Source organism: Cervus canadensis, chromosome 10 (genome assembly GCF_019320065.1).
Source record: "Cervus canadensis isolate Bull #8, Minnesota chromosome 10, ASM1932006v1, whole genome shotgun sequence".
Taxonomy (NCBI): domain Eukaryota; kingdom Metazoa; phylum Chordata; class Mammalia; order Artiodactyla; family Cervidae; genus Cervus; species Cervus canadensis.
Genome location: NC_057395.1, coordinates 79667803 through 79692534, shown reverse-complemented (window position 1 = coordinate 79692534; position 24732 = coordinate 79667803). Strand labels below are relative to the sequence as shown.

Below are 24732 nucleotides of genomic sequence, written 5' to 3'. Positions count from 1 at the left end.
TAATTCAAAGTGAGTCTTCAGATGTATGCTGGCATCAAATCTTTGCCCTTTCCTGATGGCTCAGACGGTAGAAGAATCTGCCTGCGGTGCAGGAGACTCAGGTTCAGTCCCTGGGTGGGGAAGGTCCCCTGGAGAAGGGCATGGCACCCCACTCCAGTATTCCTGCCTGGAGAAGCCCGTGGACAGAGGAGGCTGGCGGGCTACAGTCCAAAGGGTAGACAGAGTCGGATATGACAGAAGCAACTTAGCGTGCACGCCCACATCAGATCTTTACCGAGTGCGACGCTGCCAGACACAGGCGAGGCGCGACCACAGCGGTGGGCAGGAGAAGGTCGCTGGCCTCGGGGGGTTTGCCGTCCAGTGAGAGAAGAGGTACAAAAAACTCACCGTTATGATGCAAGCACCCAGGGCTCCAGCGGGGGCCCGGGAGGGGCCACGTGTGGGAGAAGTTGTCCAGACTCCAGGAGAATCAGTCTAATTGGTCCAGGGAGGCGTCTGTCAAATGTTTGCACCTGGAGCCCAGAGTCCTTGTCTTGGATCAAGGACATCAGTATTCATGAATATTTGAAAAACTACCTACTGTTTTACTTGGAGCAGGGGTCTCTTGTGGCTGTCCCGTTAATGGTCATGGGCTCCCAAGGCCGCTCTGAGTTTTGCGTGGTCATGTTTCATTTCCACGGGCATCCAAAGCCAGCCCTTTGCCCAGCGTGGGAAAAGACTGCGTCATCTATGGAAAGAGAATGAAGGACTGAGTATTCCATCTCTGAATAGAAAAATCCCCAAAGTAGTCAAGTAAACCAGTTCCGTCTCTGATAACCGACCCTTGAACATATTTAACCATAAAAACTTAAGGCAGTCAATCCATTCCTATCCTAAAAAATGGGCAGCAAAGTTTAAGAATTGTGCTTTATCAACTCTATTTTTTTTTAATTGCACGCTCTTTGGGACAGCACCTCAGTTGGAATGAAATGAGTTCCAAAATCAAATTTGATTCAGGAGATGGGGTCCGTGTTGGCCACATGGCAGGTATTTAATATACCAAGGCCCGTGGGTGATATTTTGAAGTTACAGTAACCTCTCAGAAGATCTAAAAATGGTCACTTATCATTCTTTTGGAATTAAGTGCATTGGTTTCCTTAGACTCACCCACGAAATTTGCATCTGTGTTTGTTACACAGCAAATTTCCATTTTTGGTTAGTTGTGTCATTGGAATTTGAAATATGGAGGGCTCACTCTGCCTGTCTGCCTGCGTGCATGCTCAGTCATGTCCAACTTTGCGACCCCATGGGCTGTAGCCCCCAGGCTGCTCTGTCCATGGGATTTCCCAGGCAAGAGTACTGGAGTGTGTTGCCATTCCCTCCTCCAGGAGATCTTCCCAACTCAGGGATCAAACCTGCACTGGCCTATGGAAAAGTTATGAAATAGACGCTGATGTCTCTGCTAGTCTGTAAACTTGTGGATATTCAGATACATATATTTGCAAAGATTTTAAACAACAACAGAACAGCCTTCTGATTGTTAAAAGTTCTGACCTGCTCCCTGGCCATACAGCCTGTATTTAGTAGGAAAAATCAATTGTCTTGGAAGTGGAATGAAAGAGGACGGCCCACAGAAAGTAACAGGAATAAAACTTCTCAATCAATGGCTTTCTTGGTGGGAAGAGCGCATTATGCATCCGTGGCCATCAATGTATTGATTCAGAATTCTGAGGGTAAATTATGCCCTGGGCTCAGCTGTCCCTCCCCACCCACCACACAAACCCTTACCCCCAGTTTCACTGCTGTGTTCCTTGCTGGATTGGAATTCCAACCGCAAACCCACAGAGCTGTGAACTGGGAAAAAGATACCACCATTTCATTCTAGGGGAAACACACAAATCTTCTGTGTTTTCAGAATGACAATCTTATTTTTGTGCCTCATAACACTACATTCAGAGCATAGCATAATTAAAACAAGGCCAGAATTCATGAACAAATGAAGCATTTACTACATAGGCCAAAGAAAAGATAAATTATATGCCTGAAAGGTTTCACTGAGCTGTGATTCACACAAACCAACGTGTTGGCAGGGAGGCTTTTTTTTTTTTTCTCCACTCCCCAACAATTGAACCAGAACTTCAAGATAAGCATTTATTTAGGAGCTTCATTCCCCTCAAAACTGATCACATCATGAAAACTTGACCTTTTTTGGTTAAAAAAAGAAAAACATTAAATTTCTGTTGTCACTGGCAATTCCAGAGGTGTCTTTGTGTTGGGGGTAGAGGAGATGTTTTAAGTGTTGCCAACAGATTCAGGAGATTTAAACAAGGATATTCTTTTTCTTTTAAAGTTGAAGTAAATTTTGCAGTTGTTATTTAAACACCAAATTTGTGCAAGGCATCTAAATGAAAAATTATGGTCCTGGACCTTCAAGGATTGTATAATGTAGTAGGAGACACACATTTTCAAGGGAGGTTGTGATAAAGGCATTGATGCACAAATTCGTCCAGGCTACAGATGTTAAGACAGCATCAGATATTAAGCTGCAGATATTAAGAGATGTGCTGATCATCTCAATCTCAATATGTCCCAAACGGAGCTCTTCATCCACACCCCACAACGATGACAACAAAACACCTACTCATTTAATCCATAGGCTTCTCATCTCAGTTAATGGCAACTCCGTCTTATAGCCCTGCTTTTTAGCGGTGGAATTGGAATGGAAGAACCAGGGTCTCCAGAGGCCTTCCCTAGGTGGTATAAGGTAGAGAACCAACACATAAGCATCGCCGTCAGGTTACATGGGTTTCAAGTCTGCCTCTGTCACCTACTGGCTGTGCGACCTTGGCAAGTTACACAGCTACTCTGAGCCTCAGTTTCTTCATCTGTACAATGGGGGCAATAATCATATCAAGCACATTTTTACAGTATTCACACCTGTGAAAGCTAAGTCTTTGAAGTACTTAACACAGAGATATTGAATTCTGAGAAAAATAAAATTTAACTACTGCCATAGTTTTTCTTCCTATTACTTCACAATTTTAGTCTTTTTACTCTTCCCTTCCATAGTCTTCAACTAAAACTTGCAGAGATAGCACAATTGAATCTAACTTTAAAACCGCATAAGCTAAGGCCTATGTCCTAATCTGGGTTGTAAAAAAAAGATGCAGAAATAGTGAAATTATTTTAGAAAGAATAGAACGTCAGTGCTTATACACACGAGCCTCAGTTTCTTAGTGTGACATTCAAGGTCTCTATTAGCTCTCTTCTGTCTGTCTTCCTAAGTGTATTTTCTCCTATTCCCGTAAATTCATCTGGTCAAAATTGCCAACAGGTCACATGTGCAGACACCATCTGCTCCCCAGGCCTCTCTCTGCCTTCATCTCCTTCTCTCTCTGTTTATCAGAAATCTACTTTACCTTCAAGGGCCAAATTCTCCATGAAGCTGATCAGATGTTCCCCATCCTGGGTGGTTTCTGAGGACATGAATTCCTCTAGTATTTTGGGGGTATTCTATATATTCTGTGAATTTCTGTGATAAAATCTCTTTGAAGGAATCATCTCATTGAAACATCAAAATGTCCAACGGAATTTTAATATCTTTATCATTTTACAGATTAAGAAATCAAAACTTTAGTGAAACCAAGCCACTTACCCCAATTACGCAGCAAAAGACGATTGTCCATCTCTAAAACCCATGCTTCTCATCCTCAATGTTATATTTTTACCAATTATTTGAAACTGCAGTAACACTGTGACTATGGAAAACTGAATGATAATGAGAGGAAGTGCTATTCAAAAATGTTAGTATATGCAAGTGTGGAAATACCAAGTTAACCTCAAATCAAAAACAAGCAAACAAAAAACCCCACCTACCTCCAACATTTGAAAGACCAGGTAAAAATTACAAGGTATGTTTTTATTTCATGTTGTTTACCTCTGGTGATAAGGTCATAACTTAAGAGAAGTATCCACCCAAAAGACTTTGTCAAAACAGAGGGAAACCTCACCTTTAATTATCAAGTTATGAAGTAAGCGAGGCTTTTAGCTATGGTTGTTCAGTCGCTAAGTCATGTCCGACTCTGTGGCTCCATGGACTGCAGCACGCCAGGCTTCCCTGTCCTTCACTATCTCACGGAGTTTTCTCAGACTCATGTCCATGGGGTCAGTGATGCCATCCGACCATCTCATCCTCTGTTGCCCCCTTTTTGTCCTGTCCTCAGTCTTTCCCAGCATCAGGGTCTTTTCCAATGAGTGGGCTCTTTTGCATCAGGTGGCCAGAGTATTGGAGCTTCAGTTTCAGCTTCAGCATCAGTCCTTCCAATGAATAGTCAGGGTTGATTTCCTTTAGGAGTCACTGGTTTAATCCTTGCTGTCCAAGGGACTCTCAAGAGTCTTTCACAGCACCACAATTCAAATTTTAGCTATAGCACTGTAATTTTATGAACTTTATAAATTAGCACTAAGAAACCTTTGATATAAAACATTTACGGTAGCAGACATGATGTGAAGTGATAGCAGCCTGAATGGATATGGAAATGAGTTCAGATTCTACCACTTTGGCAAAGTTTGCTAAAGTTAAATAATAGCAGTTGCCCCAGTTTTTAATAGCTTGTTATTCCTAGGCCAGGCAGTAAGCATTTGGCACACCTTATGTGCTTTGATTCTTGTAACCACACAAGGTAGACTTTTTTATTGCCCTTTAACAAATGAGGAAACTGAGGCTCAGAGAAGTTAACTTCCTGGTTCAAGGCCACACAAGTGAATTGCAGGCAGAGCTGGAATTAAGACCTGGCAGCGAGCAAAGCCTCTGCCACTCCGTCGTTCAGAACCTTGTGTTTCATCCACAAGAGGAAGATACTGCCTGCCCTGAGGCTGCCGAAGGGACAGAAGGAGACATAAGCAGTCAGTAGTCAGGAGGCTAAATAAAAGGGTGGTATTTGCTAAACTGTCAGAAACTTAGAAATAAAGAATTATGAAATAGAGCAAGTGGTCTTCCAGCATGATGGAGTTTGAGTAGTAGATCATCTAGGGTACCTTTGGCTGCAATTTTAAAAAAATAGCAGAACTGCTGACTCAACAGTGGATTAGTTAATGTGGAAAATGTACATTTCTTGTACATAATAAATAAGAATTTGAGAAGTGATGGGTTCTGTCCCGTTCAGCATCTTCACAGCCCCAGGATGCATCTGTCTCCAACACCCTCTGAGTATCGACTTGGTTCACAGGCTTGTGGGTGTTCGCTTTCCTTTTTTGTGGTGTGGTTAATGTACAACATTCTATAACTTTTAGGCATACAACATAGTGATTCACAATTTTTAAAGGTTATACTCCATTTACAGTTGCTATAAAATATTGGTTTTGTGGTTTTAAGAAGGCTGCCACAGTTCTGAGCAGTGTGTAGAGTCATAACGTCCTACCAGATGAAATATGAGTTTCCTAAAATTTGCTTATTGGAGGAACTGAGTCACATGTTTGGTTGGAGGTGCAAGGTCGGGGAAGGGTGGAAAGTTTCTTCAACAGAAAGCAGGCTCTGCCAGCAAAGGTGATATGCCGCAGGTAGAAACCAGATACATTATTTTCTGTCCAACTTCATGTCAGAAAATCACTAAGTGGATGGAGCTGGTAGACGCTACTGCAGCATCTCCCTATGATCATGTATTTAAATAAACTCGTTGCACTAGCTCTTTAACTTGACCACGACCCGTAGAGATAGATGAGAATTCACAAAATAGTGCCATTCTTACAGCAAGTAACATGGGCTGATATTTTCTACTCTTTCTAATCTATTTCATTTGATAGCTTTTAATGCTAATTTTGGAATTCCCTGGTGTCTCAGGAGTAAAGAATCCACCTGCCAATGCAGGAGACGCAGGCTCCATCCCTGGGTCAGGAGGATCCCCTGGAGGAGGGCAAGGCAACCCACTCCAGTTTTCTTGCCTGGGAAATCCGTGGACAGAGGAGCCCTGTGGGCTATAGTCCCTGGGGTTGCAAAGACTCAGACACAATTTAGTAATTACACAATAGCAACAACAATGCTGGTTTTGACCCACTAAATTATGTTCCATTCCACTCATAGTCACAATCTGAAGTTTGAAAGGCTCTTTTCCACCACCATCATCCTTTTCATATAGGGAGACAGTGATCTTGAAGGAAGTGACTGTTTCTTATGCAACTGGGTGTGTCCAGGAGATCCTGCCTGGCACACCTTGGCAAGCAGTAAAGTTCTTTAGATGACTCTGACAAGGATAAAAACGGTGCCCATCATGTTCCAATTTTTCAAAGCGTGTTAGAGGATGTTGTTGTAATCTCATGCTTAGCTCCGCCAAACACACTTTCAAGAAAAATGGTTTCAAAATGTCTGTATGCTGTGCTGTGGTTGTTGCTGTTTAGTTGCTGAGTCATGTCTGACTCTTTCGTGACGGCAGTCCGCCAGGCTCTTCTGTCCTTGGGATTTCCCAGGCAGGAATACTGGAGTGGGCCGCCATTTTCTTCTCCAACCCAGGGACTAAATCAATATCTCCTGCATTGGCAGGCAGATTCTTTACCACTGAGCCCTTGGACTGCAAGGAGATCCAACCAGTCCATCCTAAACGACATCAGTCCTGAATATTCGTTGGAAGGACTGATGCTGAAGCTGAAGCTCCAATACTTTGTCCACCTGATATGAAGAACTGACTCATTGGAAAAGTCCCTGATGCTGGGAAAGATTGAAGGTGGGAAGAGAAAGGGATGACAGAAGATGAGATGGTTGGATGGCCTCACCAACTCAATGGACATGAATTCGAGCATGCTCCGAGGGTTGGTGATGGACAGGGAGGCCTGGCGTGCTGCAGTCCATGGGGTCGCAAAGAGTTGGACACGACTGAGCGACTGAACTGAACTGAACTGAGTCACTAGGGGAGCAAAACGTATGCTATAGAAGCTTTAATAAACTGTGCAGAGTCATATATCTCTCCTATTTACTTGATATTTTCATTCAGTCTTCAGTATGTTATGGTGCAAATCCTCATGGTTGAATATTAAGTGAATTGTGTTTTGCAGTGAACTGGCAAACTATATTTTGAGTTTGCTTACCCTTTGGAGAAGGAAATGGCAACCCACTCCAGTACTCTTGCCTGGAAAATTCCATGGACAGAGGAGCCTGGTAGGCTACAGTCCATGGGGTCGCAAAGAGTCGGACACGACTGAGCGACTTTAGTTACTTACTTACTTACCCTTTGGCATTATCCAGTCTAATTCTCTTCTTCAAGGTTATCATAGCAGCCCTGATTTGTTGAGCATTTACTGACTCAGATGGGCCAGAGATGACTGAGTGACTAACACGACACAATAATAGCCCACAGAGGGGTGGAGTAACGTGGCTAAGATCACGTGGCTAGAAAGTGGCAGATCCCAGTTTGTCACCTTCATGGTTGACCACTGTGAGCTCAAACAGAGGGAACGCTTTGAACTTTTGGAAACATCTTATATCTTGTTTAAATTCCTGGAGCTAGTATTTCCCAAACTGATATTCTGTAGACTCATCAGCTCAGTGAGATCAGCCTGGAAATGCGGCACCGTCCCCGAGTAGTTTCGGGAAACAGCACTTGCTGTGCCGTCTCCCGAAGACCCCCGGTGGACACCCGCCTACTGACGGCTCTGAGAAGTCCTGCAGCCGCTGCGGCTCTGCTTTGTTTAACTGAGTGTTTCTCAGGCTTCCATCTGCAAAGAACTATCAGTTGTCTAACCAGTTGGGTATACCTCCTAAGGAATAGTTCTTCTAGAAAATGCTGAGCTAGGCACATAGACCAAAGTTGAAAAATGGGCTCCTGTGGGATGTATGAAGCTGCACATAGGTTTCATTTGACCTCTGTCCGCGGAATTCTCCAGGCGAGAATACTAGAGTGGGTAGCCCTTCTCTTCTCCAGCGGATCTTCGCAACCCAGGGACCAAACCCAGATCTCCTGCATTGCAGGGGGATTCTTTACTGTCTGAGATAGCAGGGAAGCCCATTTGGTCTACACAGTGTTTTAAACAATATGTTAGTCCGTTGATAGCATTTTGGAATTGACAAAGTTGACAGCAGTTTTGAATTATGAGATTTCTGTAGAATCCCTATTTCGTACATTTCTGGCAGTAGGAGCTTCCATCCCCGGTGGGCTGTGAGTTGTGCCTACCCCCAAACGGGGTGTTCCTCCACAGTTTGCCCACGTGCCCAGCCTCCCCAGGCGGCTCCGCAAAGTCAGCACGTGAGCTGCTCTGTTCTTGTGGCAGAGTTGGGAGTACAGTAAAATATCTCCAACACAGACCACTTTTCATCCTTCATAGCGTGTAAGACAATTTGTAGCAACTTAGGCTAATAAGCTGTAAATCCTGCCTGACGTTCAGTTCGTAAGCAGGTGTTGAACAGTGGATCGGAAGGATCAGTACTTTTCGTTTATTCATTCAACAAACATCTGAGTGCTTTCTTTGTGCCAGGAATGATTTTAGGATGAACAGAATGTTATACCCCATGCGAGCTTTCATTATAGCGTAAAGATCAACAGTTTTGTTCTTGTTCAGTCGCTAAGTCCTGTCCGACTCTTTACAACCCCATGAACTGCAGCATGACAGGCCTCCTTGTCCGTCACCATCTCCCAGAGTTTACTCAAAGTCATGTCCATTAAGTTAATGATGCCTTCCAAGCATCTCACCGTCTGCCACCCTCTTCTCCTTTTGCCTCCAATCTTTCCCAGCCTCAGGGTCTTTTCCAGTGAGTCTCCTCTTCGCATCAGGTGGCCAAAGAATTGGAACTTCAGCTGCAGCATCAATCCTTCCAATGAATATTCAGGGTTGATTTCCTTTAGGATAGACTGGTTTTATCTCCTTGCAGTCCAACGGACTCTCAAGAATCTTCTCCAGCACCAAATTAGAAAGCATCAATTCTTTGGCGCACAGCCTTCTTTATGGTCCAGCTCTCACATCTGTACACGACTACTGGAAAAACCAGAGCTTTGACTGTACGGACCTTTGTTGGCAAAGTGATGTCTCTGCTTTTTATGCTGTCAAGGCTATGATCCATGAAGGAGAAGACAAATAACCAGAAAATAATCAGTTCCAGTGAATAAAAAGGGTTACAAGTGAAATAAACAGAGTTTTGAAATATAAAGTAGAGGAGAGAGGAACCTGATAATTAGGATTGGATACAGGGTAGGGTCAGGAAGGATTCAGTCTAATGCAAAAATTCAGGGAAAAGGTTGTGACTTTTATTTTCCTGAATAAGTCCAAACAATTCTTAGAAAATATGCAACCTAATTTTGCAGCATTCAAAACAGTTTTCTCACTTTCGGGAAGTGTTTGTTAAACAGATGACGAACTTGTTCTAGGCTATGGGTTATTTGCTTTTATATTTTAAAGTTTTTTTTTTAATGTTGGATTCTTTCTCTCTAATAAATGTAAAATGTCATTATCAGTCTGGGGGTTGTCCATGTTGGAACTAATCACAGAACCGAAGCATCTTCCACAGATTCTTTTTTGCCCGACATGACCTGGGAATTACTCTGCGCCCACTCTTTACCTGCTGTGAATGCATTTTTCAATTTTGTATCATACATGGTGGACTTTATTTAAGGATATGCCAGCTCGTGTGTCCTTAGGAATATCCCCAAAGTAATTACTGCTGCCTAAAAAAGAAGCGAGGAAAGAACATTTTATTGCTTAATTCTCTACCCACATTTCACTTGCCATCAGAAATCAAGTTGAAAAATTCACTTACCCCTCAAGTGGAGGAGTTACTGAGAGAGAAAATGGAAAACCCTTATTTATAGGAAGAAAGTGTGAATTGCTTTCTCTGATAGATTTCTTTCCACCTTCCACCTATGACTAAAATGGACAGCTGGTTTGTTTAATCTCATAAATATCACATCTCTGCCTCAGTCAATACCACGGGCTAATGAGGCTCCACCATGTCGAGGCGCTGTGTTACACTTCTGCTGCCAAAGGTGTAAGATGAGCTATTAATAACCCGAGGTTATGTCTACAGAGTATTAAAACAGGTGGTGAGCTTGTGATTTATAATAAAGCATATCATACGGGATAATTGGTCCAACCTGGCTTGATTCAACCAGGATAAGCAGCTAAAATGAACAGGGTTCCCTCTCTCCTTCCAAAAAGAGGAGGGGAAAACAGGTCAGTGGAGCATTTTTTAGATCTGGGTTGTGAAGATTCTCTCACCTAGGAAACACGCCAGAAGATGGTGAAAAGTCTAGATTTCAGGATCTTCCCTGGTGGTCCAGTGGTTAAGAACCTGCCTTCCATCCCTGGGCGGGGAACTAAGGTCTCACATCCGGATGCCGCGGAGCGGCTCAGCCCGCGAGCCGCCCTGGAGGCCTGAGCTAGAGGCAACAGAGACCCTACAAGACACAGTGAAGGCCACGTGTGCTGCAGCTGAGTCCTAAACGAAGTTTAAGAGTAAATACAGTTTTTAAAGTTGCCAATGTGAATTTTTAAAAAAAATCCAGATTTTACACTTCCATATTTTTTATGTTATTTTTATTGCCCTCTGAAGTGTCTGGTAATTTCTCAATCAACTCCTTGGCTCACTAGGAAGTTTACTTCAACTGTGGCACTCTGGCAGTACACAATTTTTAAGTCTTAAGAAATTTGGAAGGAAAATATGACATCTAGGAATTTATTGAGAAAATGCGTAACGTTTTATCCATAAGGTTTTGTGTTTTTTGAAGTCCCACATTATTTGTAAGAGAAAAGTTCAGTCTCTCAGTCGTGTCTGACTCTGCAGCCCCGTGGACTGCAGCACGCCAGGCCCCCCTGTCCATCACCATCTCCCAGAGTTTACTCAAACCCATGTCCATTGAGTGGGTGATGCCATCCAACTATCTCATCCTCTGTTGTCCCCTTCTCCTCCTGCCCTCAATCTTTCCCAGCATCAGGGTCTTTTCAAATGAGTCAGTATTTGGCCAATACTTATCATGTGGCCAAAGTATTGGAGTTTCAGCTTCAGCATCAGTCCTTCCAGTGAACACCCAGGACTGATCTCCTTTAGGATGAACTGGTTGGATCTCCTTGCAGTCCAAGGGACTCTCAAGAGTCTTCTCCGACACCACAGTTTAAAAGCATCAAAGCTCAGCTTTCTTTATAGTCCAACTCTCACATCCATACATGACCACTGGAAAAACTATAGCTTTGACTAGATGGACCTTTGTTGGCAAAGTAATGCCTCTGCTTTTTAATACGCTGTCTAGGTTGGTCATAGTTTTTCAAGTTGGGAAGATCTAAAAGACCTAGTTAGAGAGACTTTGCACTGATTCTGGTATACCCTTACACTGGAGATCATGAACAAGATGACATAGAAATAGAATTATTGATTGTGAAGATAGCTATAACATAATGTTAAATAAGAAAATCAAGTTTCAAAGTAGTATATACAGAAATATTCCTTTAGGATAAATATCATGTTTGCCTTGCCTGTCAACATGTACATTCATCCTTCTACCCAAAGAGGGACTTGAAATGCAAAACTGCAAATTGTTGTTAGTAGTTATTTGCTGTAATGGGATAATGGGTGCACTTAATACTTTTATTCTTTGCTTATGTAAATTTTCTTTTTTTTATAAATGAAGCAAGCACAGAGAACTGCCTAAGTAAAAGGAAAATATTGCAATCTAGGTAGTTTCCCAGTTCCTCCACTAGACGGCGCTATGAAGCTTGCACCGTCCTGAGCTGTGTTAGAAACTGCCGCAGTAACCAGAGGTTGAACAGGGGTTATTTTCACGTACAGTCATTCTGGGACTGTGCAATCCGGAGGTTGCGTGGCAATTTCTTGTTCAGAAATAACACTGGCTTTTAAAACGCACAGCTAATGTGTGTTTTGGAAAGAGAAAAAACTGCGGATGGGCAGTTTTCAAAGTTCTTTCATAACTGTATTTTACGGCTGTGTTATTTGAGTTCTTTCCTTATTTTTGCCATGAGCTTAAAAGATGTGAATGCATTTCTATCTGCTGATGTGAATTGGGCAAGAATAGTGGAAAAGGGCTTCCCTGGTAGTCCAGTGGTTGAGAATCCAGAATACAGGGGACACAGGTTCGATCCCTGGTCGGGGAAGATCCCACATGCCTCAGCGCGACTAAGGCTGGGGGCCAGAACTACTGAAGGCTGACTCCCTGGAGCCTGTCCTCCAACAAGAGAAGCCACTGCAAAGCCCATGCACAAACAGGGTCGGCCCGCTCCACGGAACTGGAGAAAGCTTGCACAGAGCAGAGAAGACCCAGAGCGGCCGAAAAATACATGTATACATAAATCCTAGGAAAGAATAAAGGGAAAAAAGTAAAAATGCAAAATAAACTCCCGGGATAGATCCTCCTTCGGTGGTTTTGAGCTTTGTAGTAAAACGAGGTGTTTAAAAAAACTCCCAAATTACTTCAGAAACGTTAAATTTCCACTAAAATTTTTAGTAGACTTTGGTCTTGGAATCCCTTCCTGCTTATTTGCTTAGTTTCTTTCCCTTTTAGGAAAATTGAAGGATGAGTGTTTAGCTTTGAGCGTGAACGGAACCCCATTTTTCATCCTCAGTGTGACAGTGGGTGTGTGCAGGCTGTGTGCTCTCGGAGGGAAGAAAGCGAAGCCTGGATATTTGTCTGGAGACCGTTGTTGCTGAGCCAGTGATGGCCTTCGTGCCTCTGGGGCAACCAAGTGGGAGAGGAAGTGTAGCTCTCCGTTTTATCCCAGACGGCATGTGGCTCGAATTTCTAACAGATGGAAGCAAGTGGGGTAATGGGTTTCTGTACCAGTCGACATTGCTTAGACAGATTTTCCCTGTTAAGCTGCGTGTTGACCCGTGATTCTTGGTACAAAAGTTCAGAATGAACCCAGTGCTGCCTGATCGGTGGGGACCTCTAGGTGAGGTAGACATTCATCACAAGTAGTTCCAGGCGAGGCTTTTTCAGCCTTGATCATCCTGCCTTCACTTATATTCTCACTCGGACAGTGCAGACCTTGCTTCAAGGGAGAGGGAACCCTGCTAACAATTTACAGTGGAAGGAAGGTCCCAGAAGCTCCATGTGGGTTTGATCACAGACAATCAAATTATGATAAGGCAGCACAATTTTTCAACGTGACAAATTGTGATCCATTAACTAGTGTTTCGATCTGTTTGCCCTTTGAAGCCAATTGAAAGGGAAAGAAATGTATGTAGGTCTCTTCCGCACAGATGAAGGACTAGCTGATACCACGGATGCCTGTTTGCTTAAAAAGAAGTTCCAGATATTCCCTGGAGAAGCCTGCCTCGTTCCTGGAGAATGTTTCTGTCTAAAATTTCCACTTGCTCAAAATGGTCCAGAGGCCTGATGAAAGTAGCAAAGATATATCTGTAGCTAAGGACAAAGATCCTACAAATAACCCAGTGGTTCAGGCGTCAGCCACAAACTGGTGGCCGTGGGCCAGCTCGCGCTCCCCGCGGTGCGGTTTGGCTCTCTGGATGTCTTCTCTAAGTCTGGATCAGTCGTCCGCACTCTGCTGTATTTATTATTTATTTTTGTCCGTGCTGAGTCTTCGTTGCTCTGCAGGTGTTTCTGTAGCTGCGGTGCCTTTTGCCGTGGAGCAGGCTCCAGGACGCGCCGGCCCAGGCCTTGTGGTTCCCCAGCTCCAGCACTGGCTCGGTAGTCGGGGCCCACGGGCTTAGAGGCTTCTCGGCGTGTGGGGTCTCCCCAGACAGGGGATCGAAACTGCGTCCCCCAGACTGGCAGGCGGACTCTTCACCACTGAGCCACCAGGGAAGCTACCCATTTTGCTTTGATTTTAATTTCTAATACATATCGCATTCACATGGCTCAAAATAAGAAATTATTAAATGGCGTACTTGTCTAGCAATGCCGCTCCCGACAGATAATCCCTGTTTGTATTTTTAAATGAATCTTTCCTGAGCACATACAAGCAAAAGACAAGCACAAATTCACGTTCCTTCTTGTTTAAGCAAATGGTAATATAATATGCACTGTGTTCTAGCCCATGTTTTTTTTTCTCCAGCTAACACAACTGTCTGTATCTGTACAGCTTCCAAATCTGGAACACATAGTTTTCCAATGAATGGATGTACCATGAGTTATTTACCCAGGACTTTATTAATGGCAGTTGGCAGGTTTCCAAGCATTTGCTATGACCTCATTGTAGTAAATAAGCTTGTGTATTTGTTATTTCATACTTACGTGAATTGAGTTTTCAACTCGACTCTTAGGAGTGGAATCGCTGGGTAAAGGATTGTATGCTCTTTACAGTACCCTTCACCCGTCATCCGTCTGGCTGCAGCTCGCAGCCTCGCCGGGCGCGGCCTCGCTGGTTTCCGCTCAAGGGGTTTAGTTGCCCCTGAGTGTTTAGTATCTCAAGTTCCCCGATCAGGGATCGACCCACGTCCCCTGCATTGCAAGACAGATTCTTAACCACTGGACCACCAGGGAAGTCCTTAAAAGAATATGTAATGTTTTTAATTTTAGGGGATAGTGCCAAAATTTCAACCCTCCCTCCATCAGGACTGAAGTTACTTACACGTCACTCGGTGACATACGAGGGTGCCTGCTTCTGACCCCAGCCTCCTTACAGAATGTCTTCAAACATTCGGACTTTCTGACTTTCGACCATTCCTTTCACGACTTTTGGATTTTGAGTCAAAGTTACAAAAGCTCTCTCAACCCAAAATTGTGAAAGTTTTTCCCAAGTGCTCTTCTAGTGTGTTTATCCATTTAGATTTTACCCTGGTGTAGGATTACGGCGCTGTGTTAACTTTTTTAGATGGCCATCTTCAATATAAAAAGTCCTTTAGTATAAAAAATCTTTAACACACACTAAACTCGAACATGTCTTTGGTTCAAATGTGTTACCCGTTGTCGCTGTTGTATTGGGCTCAGTCATGTCTGACTCTCTGCGACCCCATGGACTGTAGCCCGCCAGGCTCCTCTGACCATGGAATTTTCCAGGCAAGAACACTGGAGTGGGTTGCCATTTCCTACTCCAGGGCATCTTCCCCGACCCAGGGATTGAACCTGTGTTATATGTGAATGATGACAAATGTGGGGAAAACAGCAGGGAAGAGGAATAGAGACAAGGGCAATTAAAATAGGAGAACTCTTGGTACGAAGTTGATATTTGGGTAAACCCCTGAAGGAAGGGAGGTGTGATGCCGTGTAGATGGTACTTAAAAGCTTTTTGCTTCTGAAATCATTTGGACCTAGGGTCTAATCCTAGCTTCAGTCTAAGAGCAAAGGCACGTTATTTATTCTTTTCATGAATCAATTTATTCATCAGTAAAAATGGAGTTGCAAATCATTGTAAGAACTAAATGAGATCTTTTTAACTAGCTTAGCATTGGGCCTGACATATAAAGGTTGATCGTTATCACTATAATGGTATTACCATGGACATTTGTCCTCATTCCACATTCCTCAAAGAATGTATGGCTGCAAAATATCCCATCACGTGGTCCATGGGTAAGTCCCACACGTCACTATCACGCGCTGCTTTATTTACTTGTTCTAGGGTCGTGGAGAAGTTTGAGTGGTTCTTCATTCCTACTGTTTCAGCCCACTCCTGTAATGCTTGTATAAACGTTTTAATCTTTTTAAACTTTTTGTTTATTTACTTTATTCCTGCCGCTCGGGGTCTTCCCCGCTGCACGTGGGCTTTCTCTAGCTGTGGCGAGCGGGCGCTGCTCTAGTTGAGGTTCCCGGGCTTCTCATTGCAGCGGCTTCCCTGGTCGCGAGGCGCGGGCTCTAGCGCACAGGCTTGGTGTGTGTGGCTCGGGGGATCTTCCCGGACCAGCCGAGCCCGTACCTTCTGTTCAGCGGGTGGATTCTTAACCACTTGACCACCCGTGAAAAAAAGGAAGTGAAAGTGAAAGGCGCTCAGTCGTGTCCCACTCTTTGTGACCCCATGGACTGTATAGAGCCCATGGAATTCACCAGGCCAGGATACTGGAGTGGGTAGCTGCTCCCTTCTCCAGGGGATCTTCCCAACCCAGGGATTGAACCCAGGTCTCCCGCATTGCAGGGGGATTCTTTACCAGCTGAGCCCCCAGGGAAGCCCCAGAATACTGGAGTGGGTAGCCTGTCCCTTCTCCAGCGGATCTTCCCAGCCCAGGAATCAAACTGTGGTCTTCTGCATTGCAGGCAGGTTCTTTACCATTGAGCTGCCTGGGAAGCCTGTCTTCCCCCTGGATCTCAGTCGAACTGAATAACCTGCCCCTTAAGCCCTTCCCACCCGCGTCCCCTCCTCCTCCTTTCCTTTCCTCCTGGCCTTCCCGCGTCTAAGCTCCTCTCCACCCCAGCCCTCCCCACCCCACGTGTCCACCCGCAGCCCAGGCTCCAGGGCCGAGGGCAGATGCTGCTCTATCTTCAACCCTTCCTCATCCCTCCAGCCCAGCTGTTCTCAACCTTGATGCACGTTGGAATCACCCAGAGGCTCTAAAAATGATGGTGCCTGAGCCTCACCTCCAGACAGTCTGATCAGATTGGTTCAAGGAGTGTCTGGGTGTTAACACGGGTTTAAACTGCTGCCTGGCTGATTCTGAATGGCAGCTAAGTGGGCTCGTGGGATTCACGTAACCTTTTACCCAAGTTCTTCTCCTTCTCTGCCGGCCTTTACCCACTGTGAGACTGTTAGCACTTCTAGAGAGGCTCAGGATGAGGCTCAGTAACTCAACAGGAACGATGCCAGCAACAGCACTTACTGCGTGTTTACTGTGAGCTTGACGCTTCCGAACTGCGGTGTGGAGAAGACTCCTGAGAGTCCCCTGGATGCAAGGAGATCCAGCCAGTCCATCCTGAAGGAGATCAGTCCTGGGTGTTCATTGCAAGGACTGATGCTGAAGCTGAAACTGCAGTACTTTGACCACTTCATGCGAAGAACTGACTCCTTAGAAAAGACCCTGATCCTGGGAAAGATGGAGGCAGGAGGAGAAGGGGACGACAGAGGATGAGATGGCTGGATGGCACCACTAAGTGGACATGAGTTTGAGCAATAGTGGGGGACAAGGGAGCCTGGCGTGCTGCGGTCCGTGGGGTCACAAAGAGTCAGACACGACTTAGCGACTAGACAGCAAAACGACACTGTGTGCTACACATGCGCAAAACCCTCTAGACGGATCATCCCACCGACACCCCGACGACCCGCAGAGGCAGCTGCTGCTCTTTTGGCCCAGGAGCACGTCCAGGCACGGACGTCAGGGAACACGCCCGCGAAGGCAGGGGTGTGAACTGTGGAGCAGAGGTTGGAGTCCGGGGCGGAGTCCGGGGCGGAGTCTGGGGCGGAGTCTGGGCGGAGTCTGGGGCGGAGTCCGGGGCGGAGTCCGGGGCGGAGTCTGGGGCGGAGTCCGGGGCGGAGTCTGGGCGGAGTCCGGGGCGGAGTCTGGGCGGAGTCCGGGGCGGAGTCTGGGCGGGCTGGCTCCAGGCGGCACTCACCCCACGGGGCCTTTCTATAGCTTGCAGGTGGTCAGGATTCCCCTCCTCCCACCGAGTTACTGAGTGAAGGTGAATGAATGAGTGGGTGGAAATACGTAACTCTCTCAGAGCATCAGCTCCAGCAGGCCTGGTGGGGCACTTCCTTAGATTTAGTCCTGGTGTCACATCCATGCTGGCTCATCTTAAACACACCTGTTTGATGATTTATGTAATTTTTTTTGATTTAGTATTTCAGTTAAAGTTTTTCTACTCAACTCTATCCAAGCAAAACTGTTCATGTACCAGAGAAGTATGTTCCCAAACAAACACTCCTAAAGAATAACTTCGTGCATCTGTGTGTGTCCTGTATGTGCACCACCTGAAATCAAAGCATCACCCGCACAGGCGCCCCACTTTCCAGGTGCTAGGTTGATTCAGTCATGTCCGACTCTGCAGCCCCATGGACTGTAGTCCGCCAGGCGCCTCTGTCCATGGGTTTTCCCAGGCAAGGATACTGGAGTGGGTTGCCATTACCTTTTCCAGGGGATCTTCCCAACCCAGGGATTGAGGCCATGTCTCTTTCATCTCTTGCATTGGCGGGGGGTTCTTTACCACTGGCGTGCACCTGGGAAGCCACTCATCTGCTAGACACGAAATTTCCAGCCAGCCTTCTTATCAACCTACTTAAGAACCTGGATCTGAATTATACCTTGGAATTATCAAAAGTTCAACTCATTTTAGAGTTCTAATATGAACAGGAAAGGGCTTCCCAGGGGGCACTAGTGGTAAAGAACCCCCCTGCCAGTGCAGGGGACGTAAGAGACACATGTTCAATCCCTGGGTCAGGAAGATCCCCTGGAGAAGGGCATGGCAACCCACTCCAGTATTCTTACCTGGAGAATTCCATGGACAGAGGAGCCTGACGGGCTACAGTCCACGGGTTCTGAAAGAGTCAGACACGACTGAGCACAGCCCACAGCATAAACAAGAAGTTATATTAGAACCTGTTTAAAAGGGCATCTCTTCCCAGGTGAAACTCATTTTGCCTGGAATGAACTAGAAAAGCTGAGAACTTAGAGCTGCGGCTCTGATCGGCATTGGGTTTTATGAAGTTCCAGCTCTTTCAGAGGCATTTCACAGGAAGCACTGCTCCATTTAGAGAGAGCTCTGGAACTGAGGAAAACTCTGTGTGGAATACACACATTATTATTACCTTTTAAAATATTCACCAAAATGTGTTTATATATTTTTTAAGCTGTTCAAAGAAAAAAAAAAAGCAGCCCCATTCTTTATTTGGCCACACCGTGCAGCATGTGGGATCTTAGTTCCCAACCAGGAATCAAACCCACATCCCCTGTGTTGGAAGTGCTGAGTCTTAACCACTGGACCATCAGGGGAGTCCCCAAGAAAGCCCCATTTCTGATGCAGACTCTTCTGGCTTGGTCCTTGGCGTTAGGCTAACCTATATGCCAAGTGATTCTGCCCCGGGAAGTGATCTAGAAACCCAGAGAAGGGAACAGGTCCTGTGCATGCTTGACCAAGAAAGACTTCAGTGAAGAAAGTAGACTTGAGCCCAAGCCTGCAGAATGGATGGGTTTGAGGTAACCTGGCTTGGCCCAAGGTCGTGGGAGTGAAGAAAACAATAGAGGCCATTTTGGCAAGCCTCCTGCCATCCTGGATGGGTTAGAAAAGGAAGTCCGCCCCTGTATCCCAGCCTTTCACCAATAAACTCTCAGATCCTGAAGACGGGATTGTTATTCTAAAACATCAGTGCGTTCCTTAGTTGATACAGTCCACTGGGGATGGTGGGAAACCAGATAGAAGCATCTTCCGTGATCAGACTGGAGGACCACAGAGTGCTGGCTTCACGCACAACCTTTCTGCAGAGCTGGGAGAAAAGGGTTTTTGTTTGGGACTCACCGCGCCCTGCTGTGTTTGCTCGCCTCTGGCTCCGAACAATGTCCCTCCGACTGACTGCAGATGCTGATTCTGTTAGAGAGAGGGGGCGGGGAAGGAAGAGTGACTCTCATAAGCCCCTGATTGTTCCGCACCCCCGTGGGCAGAAAAAGTATGGCTGGAATTAGCGGGTAAGGGAGAAAGAGGCGGGAAGCAAAAATATTACTTTGAGAGTCCACATTCAACAAGTTGCAACCGCGAAAACTGTGTCTCGATCCTAGGACTTAGTTGACGGCGAGGGAAAGGGAGGACAGGAAGTCCCAGCTGTGAGTCGCTCCGTCCCCGGGGACCCTGAGCAGCTGGAGGTTGCAAAGGACGCCCAGGCAGAGGACAGCTCCATCATGAGCTTCTTTAAAACCCTGGTGAGTAACTGCCTCTCCTTTTCTATTCTATTCCTATGTTCTATTGCAAGAAAGTTTTGCTAGCTCTAAGAATGACACAGACATGAAGGGCATGGTTCTAAATGGGGTGTCATCTTGATGTAGCCAGACCCTGGAGAACAAGGACAAGGTGTTTCAGAAGGGAATTGACTTTGCGTGAAGGAGTCTTCACTGCTGGCAACTGTGAGATGCACGGCAGGCGTCTATACGCCAAGTATACAACAAACTATACGACATGCTGTTGTTCAGTCGCGAAGTCGTGTCCGACTCTGCGACCCCATGGACTGCAGCACGCCAGGCTCCCCATCCTTCACCATCTCCTGGAGTTTGCTCAGATTCGTGTCCGTTGGGGCAGTGACGCTATTTAGCCATCTCATCCTCTGCCGCCCCCTCTCCTCTTGCTTTCAATACAACGTGAGCCATGCGGTCATGGAACTCTGCCGCAGCTGGTGTCTTATGCTCATTGATCATAGAAATAATTGGAAAAAACTTCCTTGAGTTGCTGACCTGTCACAGCGTTTTTGCCCCTCAAATGGCAAATCGAACTGTAGAGGTCACTTTCTATCTTGTCACGTCTAAAGCTCTCCCTGGGTCGAGGCAGGGAGCCCCGCCTTGCATTGATTGCTCATCTCTGACTCTTCAGAGCCCGCGGCTTGGCGCGTGCCAGACACTCAGAAAAGGGCTGAGTGAGTGCGTAATCAAACAGGCAGCGCCACGCGTTTGGGCTGTTTCCAAAGACCGAGACCACCTTCAAAAGATAAAACAGAAGAAAATCAACAGAATGTGCGACAAACACCAAAGGGCTGTATGTTTGCTTGGATTAGTGGGAGACTTGTTGGAAAGTCTGTGGTGTTCTAGGAGACAGTCTTGAATGTGATCAAGCTCTGGGTGAATGTATAAGATCTGATGCATTTCACTATAAAATATTAACTTTATTAACTTTTCTATACCTAGGCATTACCAGGATTTCTTCTTATATTCCTTACCTGTAGAGTAAACTGGATCATGTTAAATAAAAATATGAAATAAGGACTTCCCTGGGGTCCCAGTGTTTAGGACTTGATGCTTTCACTGTGGGCCCCTGGGTTCAATACCTGGTCAGGGAACTATGATTCTGCACCATGGCCAAAAAAAAAAAAAAGAAAGGAAAGAGAGAGAAAAGAAAGAAAGAAAATCACCCTAAAGAGCTATGGTTTGTAACATTTGTTTTTTTTTTTAAACTTTTAAGGTTTCACCTAACAAAGCTGAAACAAAAAAAGATCTGGAAGACACGGTAGGTAGCCTGAAGTATGTTTATGTTTGTGTTTGTGTGTGGAACTGGATTTGGGTTTATGTCACCTTTGTTTTTTGAATTTTATGTGTGTGTGTAGATACATATATACATATTTAGCAGTTTAATGCCACCATTAGGTTGTCTTTAAAATGTTTCATTTATGTTAATGGTATTTTAATGAAAATTTTGGTGGAAAACTTGAAATATGTGCCGATTGTAGCTAAATAATGTCACAAAAACCAATTTCTTACACAGAATCAGAACAGACTACTAATAATTATATATCACCTTAGTCTTTTTCATTGTGTGTGGAGAGACCCAGGGAATAGAGTCAACGCCACTGGAAGTGAGGAAGCGGTGGGACTCAGTTTAAAGCAGATGGAAGCCTCCAGGCTTTTGGTTTTTAAAAACGATGTCCTGCTTTGGTTTTCATGTCATTTGAAAAAAAAAAAATCAGTCTCTACTGTGATGGCAATTGCTTGGTGGCATGAAGCAGTCACGAGTTGACCCTGGCAAATGGAGGGGTTAGGACGCCCTGGAGAGCATGCACTTTTTCGCTGTCATCCTAGAAATTCAGCCGGCCCCCCTCAAAATACATTTTGTCTGGAGCGACGACTTTCTAGAGATGTTTTCCCTTCACACCCAACAGAGCCGGTTTTCTTTAGCAGGACACGTGGTGTGAATTTCCCGGGAATCATGAGGAAACTTACCTTGGTGACAGAGCGGTGTCTCGTGTCCTCCTTTTTGTGACTGAAAGTGCTTTGAAAGACCCTGGGACCCCCAAACGGCTCGGCCAGCTTGGTCCTTCTGCTTCCCGTATTTGAAGGGGCTGAGCTATGCAAAGGATCCTAGAATTTGTCTTCTCAGAAGCCACAGTCCTGCTACTTGAAGGCTATGTGACCCTAAGCCATGTGAGCCCAAATTTCCACATCTGTAAAACTGAGGCAATAAAACTCCTGTCTCCCCACCCCCAGAATGAAGGTGTGACCATGCCTGGTAAACCCAGGGAGCTCTATTCAAATGTAGGTGATTCCTATTTCCCTAATCCCTGCAGGACAGATTGAACACCAGGATTACATTTGCCTTGTGTTGATTGGTTCCTTTAGAATTTTCTTCTTCCATTGAAAAAAAAAAGATATATCTGAGGCATCTACATGCATTTCCCTATAAAGTTATTTATTTGCTACAAGGCCGCTAGGGTCAAGTTCAGTGAATGGTTGGGTCCACGAGTTTCTCTTTGGGTCTGCGTCTTGCGTTGTTTGAAAACAGTGGGTGTGTGGGTGTGATGTGTGGCTTTCCGAGTGACCTGGTGCCCTCCCTCTCATCCGCTGCTCCTGCCTCACCTAGAATGTGGTCCCAGCAGAAAGTACCTAAGTGATAAAATCTCATGGTTCTGCCCAGAGAGGGGTGGGTTCATTACTGAGGCAGCTGGATCTCAAAAGAGGGTTTTGTGAATGTAGGGTGCCTGTGACACCCACAAACAGACCTTCCAACCTGGTTCTCAGGCTTGCCCCCTGGACATGTTTTCTACTGAAGTTCTTAGATTCATGCCTTTGAAACTTTTGTCCATCTTCTCATTTGGCCCTGGGCAATTTTTAGCACACTCAAAATCTCCCGGCACTTGTGACTTGAGTCAGCAGTTCTGAATGATTGTAACTGGGCTATTTTAGTCCCAATTTCGTCTCATTTTGGCTCGGAGGACTGGCTCATTCTAGAAACATCTTTTGCCCAGGGGATCTGCCCATCTTGAAATCAGTTGAATCTTTTGTGGGTACTGCTGCTCCCCTGAGGTTTCTAATACCAAAAAAGGGGAGATCAGTTTGAGAACGAAAGCCACTCAGTGACAGGATTTGCCTTGAGTCCAGGATGCAAAAATAAGTTGTTTATCTTCAGGTATATATTTTTTTTCTTTTTCACATGACAATAGCATTTAGATATTTAAAGCCATCAGTAGGGACTGCATTCTGTTCTTCATTTAAAAAATTTTTTTCACCTGGTTATTTCATGACCTATAGACAAAGCTTAAATATCTTGTCATTGTCTTTAGCAGATGGAGTTGCCTTAATCTGGGTCATTTAAATAGGTTACTATGTTGAAAATCACCGTGTAACAAAAATAGATGGTGACAATGCTCTTTAACAAATCATCTCTGAGAGTTTGACAAAGATAAGCGTTCAGATGATGTCTTGTGATTAGGAGATGGGGGTGATGTATCAAGTAGATTATTGGCAACCAGGATTACCGCACTGAAAATCAAAAGAGAAAAATGGATTTTGTTTAAAAACAAAGTTCTGAGCTGTGACTGCTGTTGCCCGAAAGGCATCTAAGGGAGAAAGTGTCTCTGATGGACAAGCCGGGCAGAAGACCTCCGAGGTCCAGGCTAAAGGCGCCAAGAAAAAGCACCTGCACAGCCCCAGGCTGGGACTCGCCTTTAGAAAATTCTTTAGGAATAAGGTCTGTATCTCGTTAAACTAGGAGGGGCGAAAAAGAACCCTGGTCCTCATTCCGTGGCTTACCTGCACATCGTGTGTCCACCCAGCTCCTCTTCAGTGAAGACAGAGCCTTGGGTGGTGGGGCTTATTAGAGGGAAATTAAATATTATGTGAGACAATTTTCAGTGATTTTTTTAAGTCCTCATATTTATAAACATCTCAAATTACTAGTGTGGACCAGGGTTCTAAGATTATTTCTTCTAACCCAATGTTTCCCAAATGTTGAATGCTTGCATATCTCCCTCATCATTTTTGAGATATACCCCTGTTTACTTGGGGCTTCCCTGGTGGCTCAGCTGGGAAAGAATCTGCCTGCAGTGTGGGAGACCTGGGTTCAATGGCTGGGTTGGGAAGATCCCCTGAAGAAGGGAACAGCAACCCACTCCAGTATTCTGGCCTGGAGAATTCCATGAACTGTATAGTCCATGGGGTTGCAAAGAGTCGGACATGACTGAATGACTTTCATATTTATTTGATATTTTTATATTGAAATTGACTTACTCCTTATTTAAAGTTATCTTGAAAAGAAACTTGACATTATATCATACTTGGAAAAGCAGAATCATTTTTCATAAGAAGAAGGTACCATTATATAAGCAGTAAAGAATATATTACCTTCTAGCTACCTGGCTCATGTTAAGCGCTGAATCTTTTGCCTTTCTAACTTCATGAAAAGGCACTTAGCCAATGGTAGGGAAATGTTAAAGATTTCTCTACCAGAACCAGACTGAGATTTCCTCCTGAATTGTCTTACAAAGATGAGAATTGAAAAAGGATAAGTATTTTCACGGTTTTAATATTATTTAATATCACATCTTGGCTCAACCCAAAGCCATCTCTCATCCCACCAATGGTCTGCTTTCTACACTTTGGGAAACATTTTTCTAACCTCAGGATTTTTTCTTCTCGTGCTCTGTGCCATCTCTTCCCGCATTAACTAAACTTATGCTGAACCCAAGTGGAATCCCAGGCACAGCAAACAATGAATGAAGGCAGAACCAACTCTGTCTCCACGTTCTTGAGAAGTGAAGACGACAGAGAAGTCGGTTTTGGAGATTTCATTCTTCTCGTGTCTAAGAAAATGCCAGTATTTGTCTAAAACCGTCAATTAAAAGGACCCCTGACTTGGGTCAGCATGCTTCTAAAGTTGTTCAAAATGTCCACCATTCTCCACGAAGTTGAATGAGCTTGTTTTAAAAACGTCCCCAGCTGGATATTAGAGTCCCTGGACTGTGTATGCAAATAAGAGC

The 24732-nt window shown here is 44.9% G+C and overlaps 1 protein-coding gene and 1 long non-coding RNA gene across 8 annotated transcripts in view; one reads left to right on the top strand and one right to left on the bottom strand.

The window, feature by feature from the left end:
- BCAS1 (brain enriched myelin associated protein 1) overlaps positions 1-24732 on the top strand; it is a 98563-nt gene that overhangs the window by 33593 nt on the left and 40238 nt on the right. For 4 of the 7 annotated variants that reach the window (XM_043479184.1, XM_043479183.1, XM_043479180.1 and 1 more), the window contains exons 5-7: positions 19559-19699; positions 20946-20990; positions 23310-23444. In XM_043479184.1, the coding sequence (XP_043335119.1) occupies positions 19559-19699; positions 20946-20990; positions 23310-23444 (321 nt within the window). The remainder of the gene's footprint in view (positions 1-19558; positions 19700-20945; positions 20991-23309; positions 23445-24732) is intronic. The other 3 variants (XM_043479182.1, XM_043479181.1, XM_043479186.1) reach the window with 1 other exon arrangement.
- LOC122448144 lies at positions 16839-19571 on the bottom strand. Its single transcript, XR_006271514.1, has 3 exons — positions 19504-19571; positions 19302-19370; positions 16839-16876 (listed from the first exon to the last, which is right to left on the bottom strand). It is a non-coding gene; the product is annotated as an uncharacterized LOC122448144 (long non-coding RNA).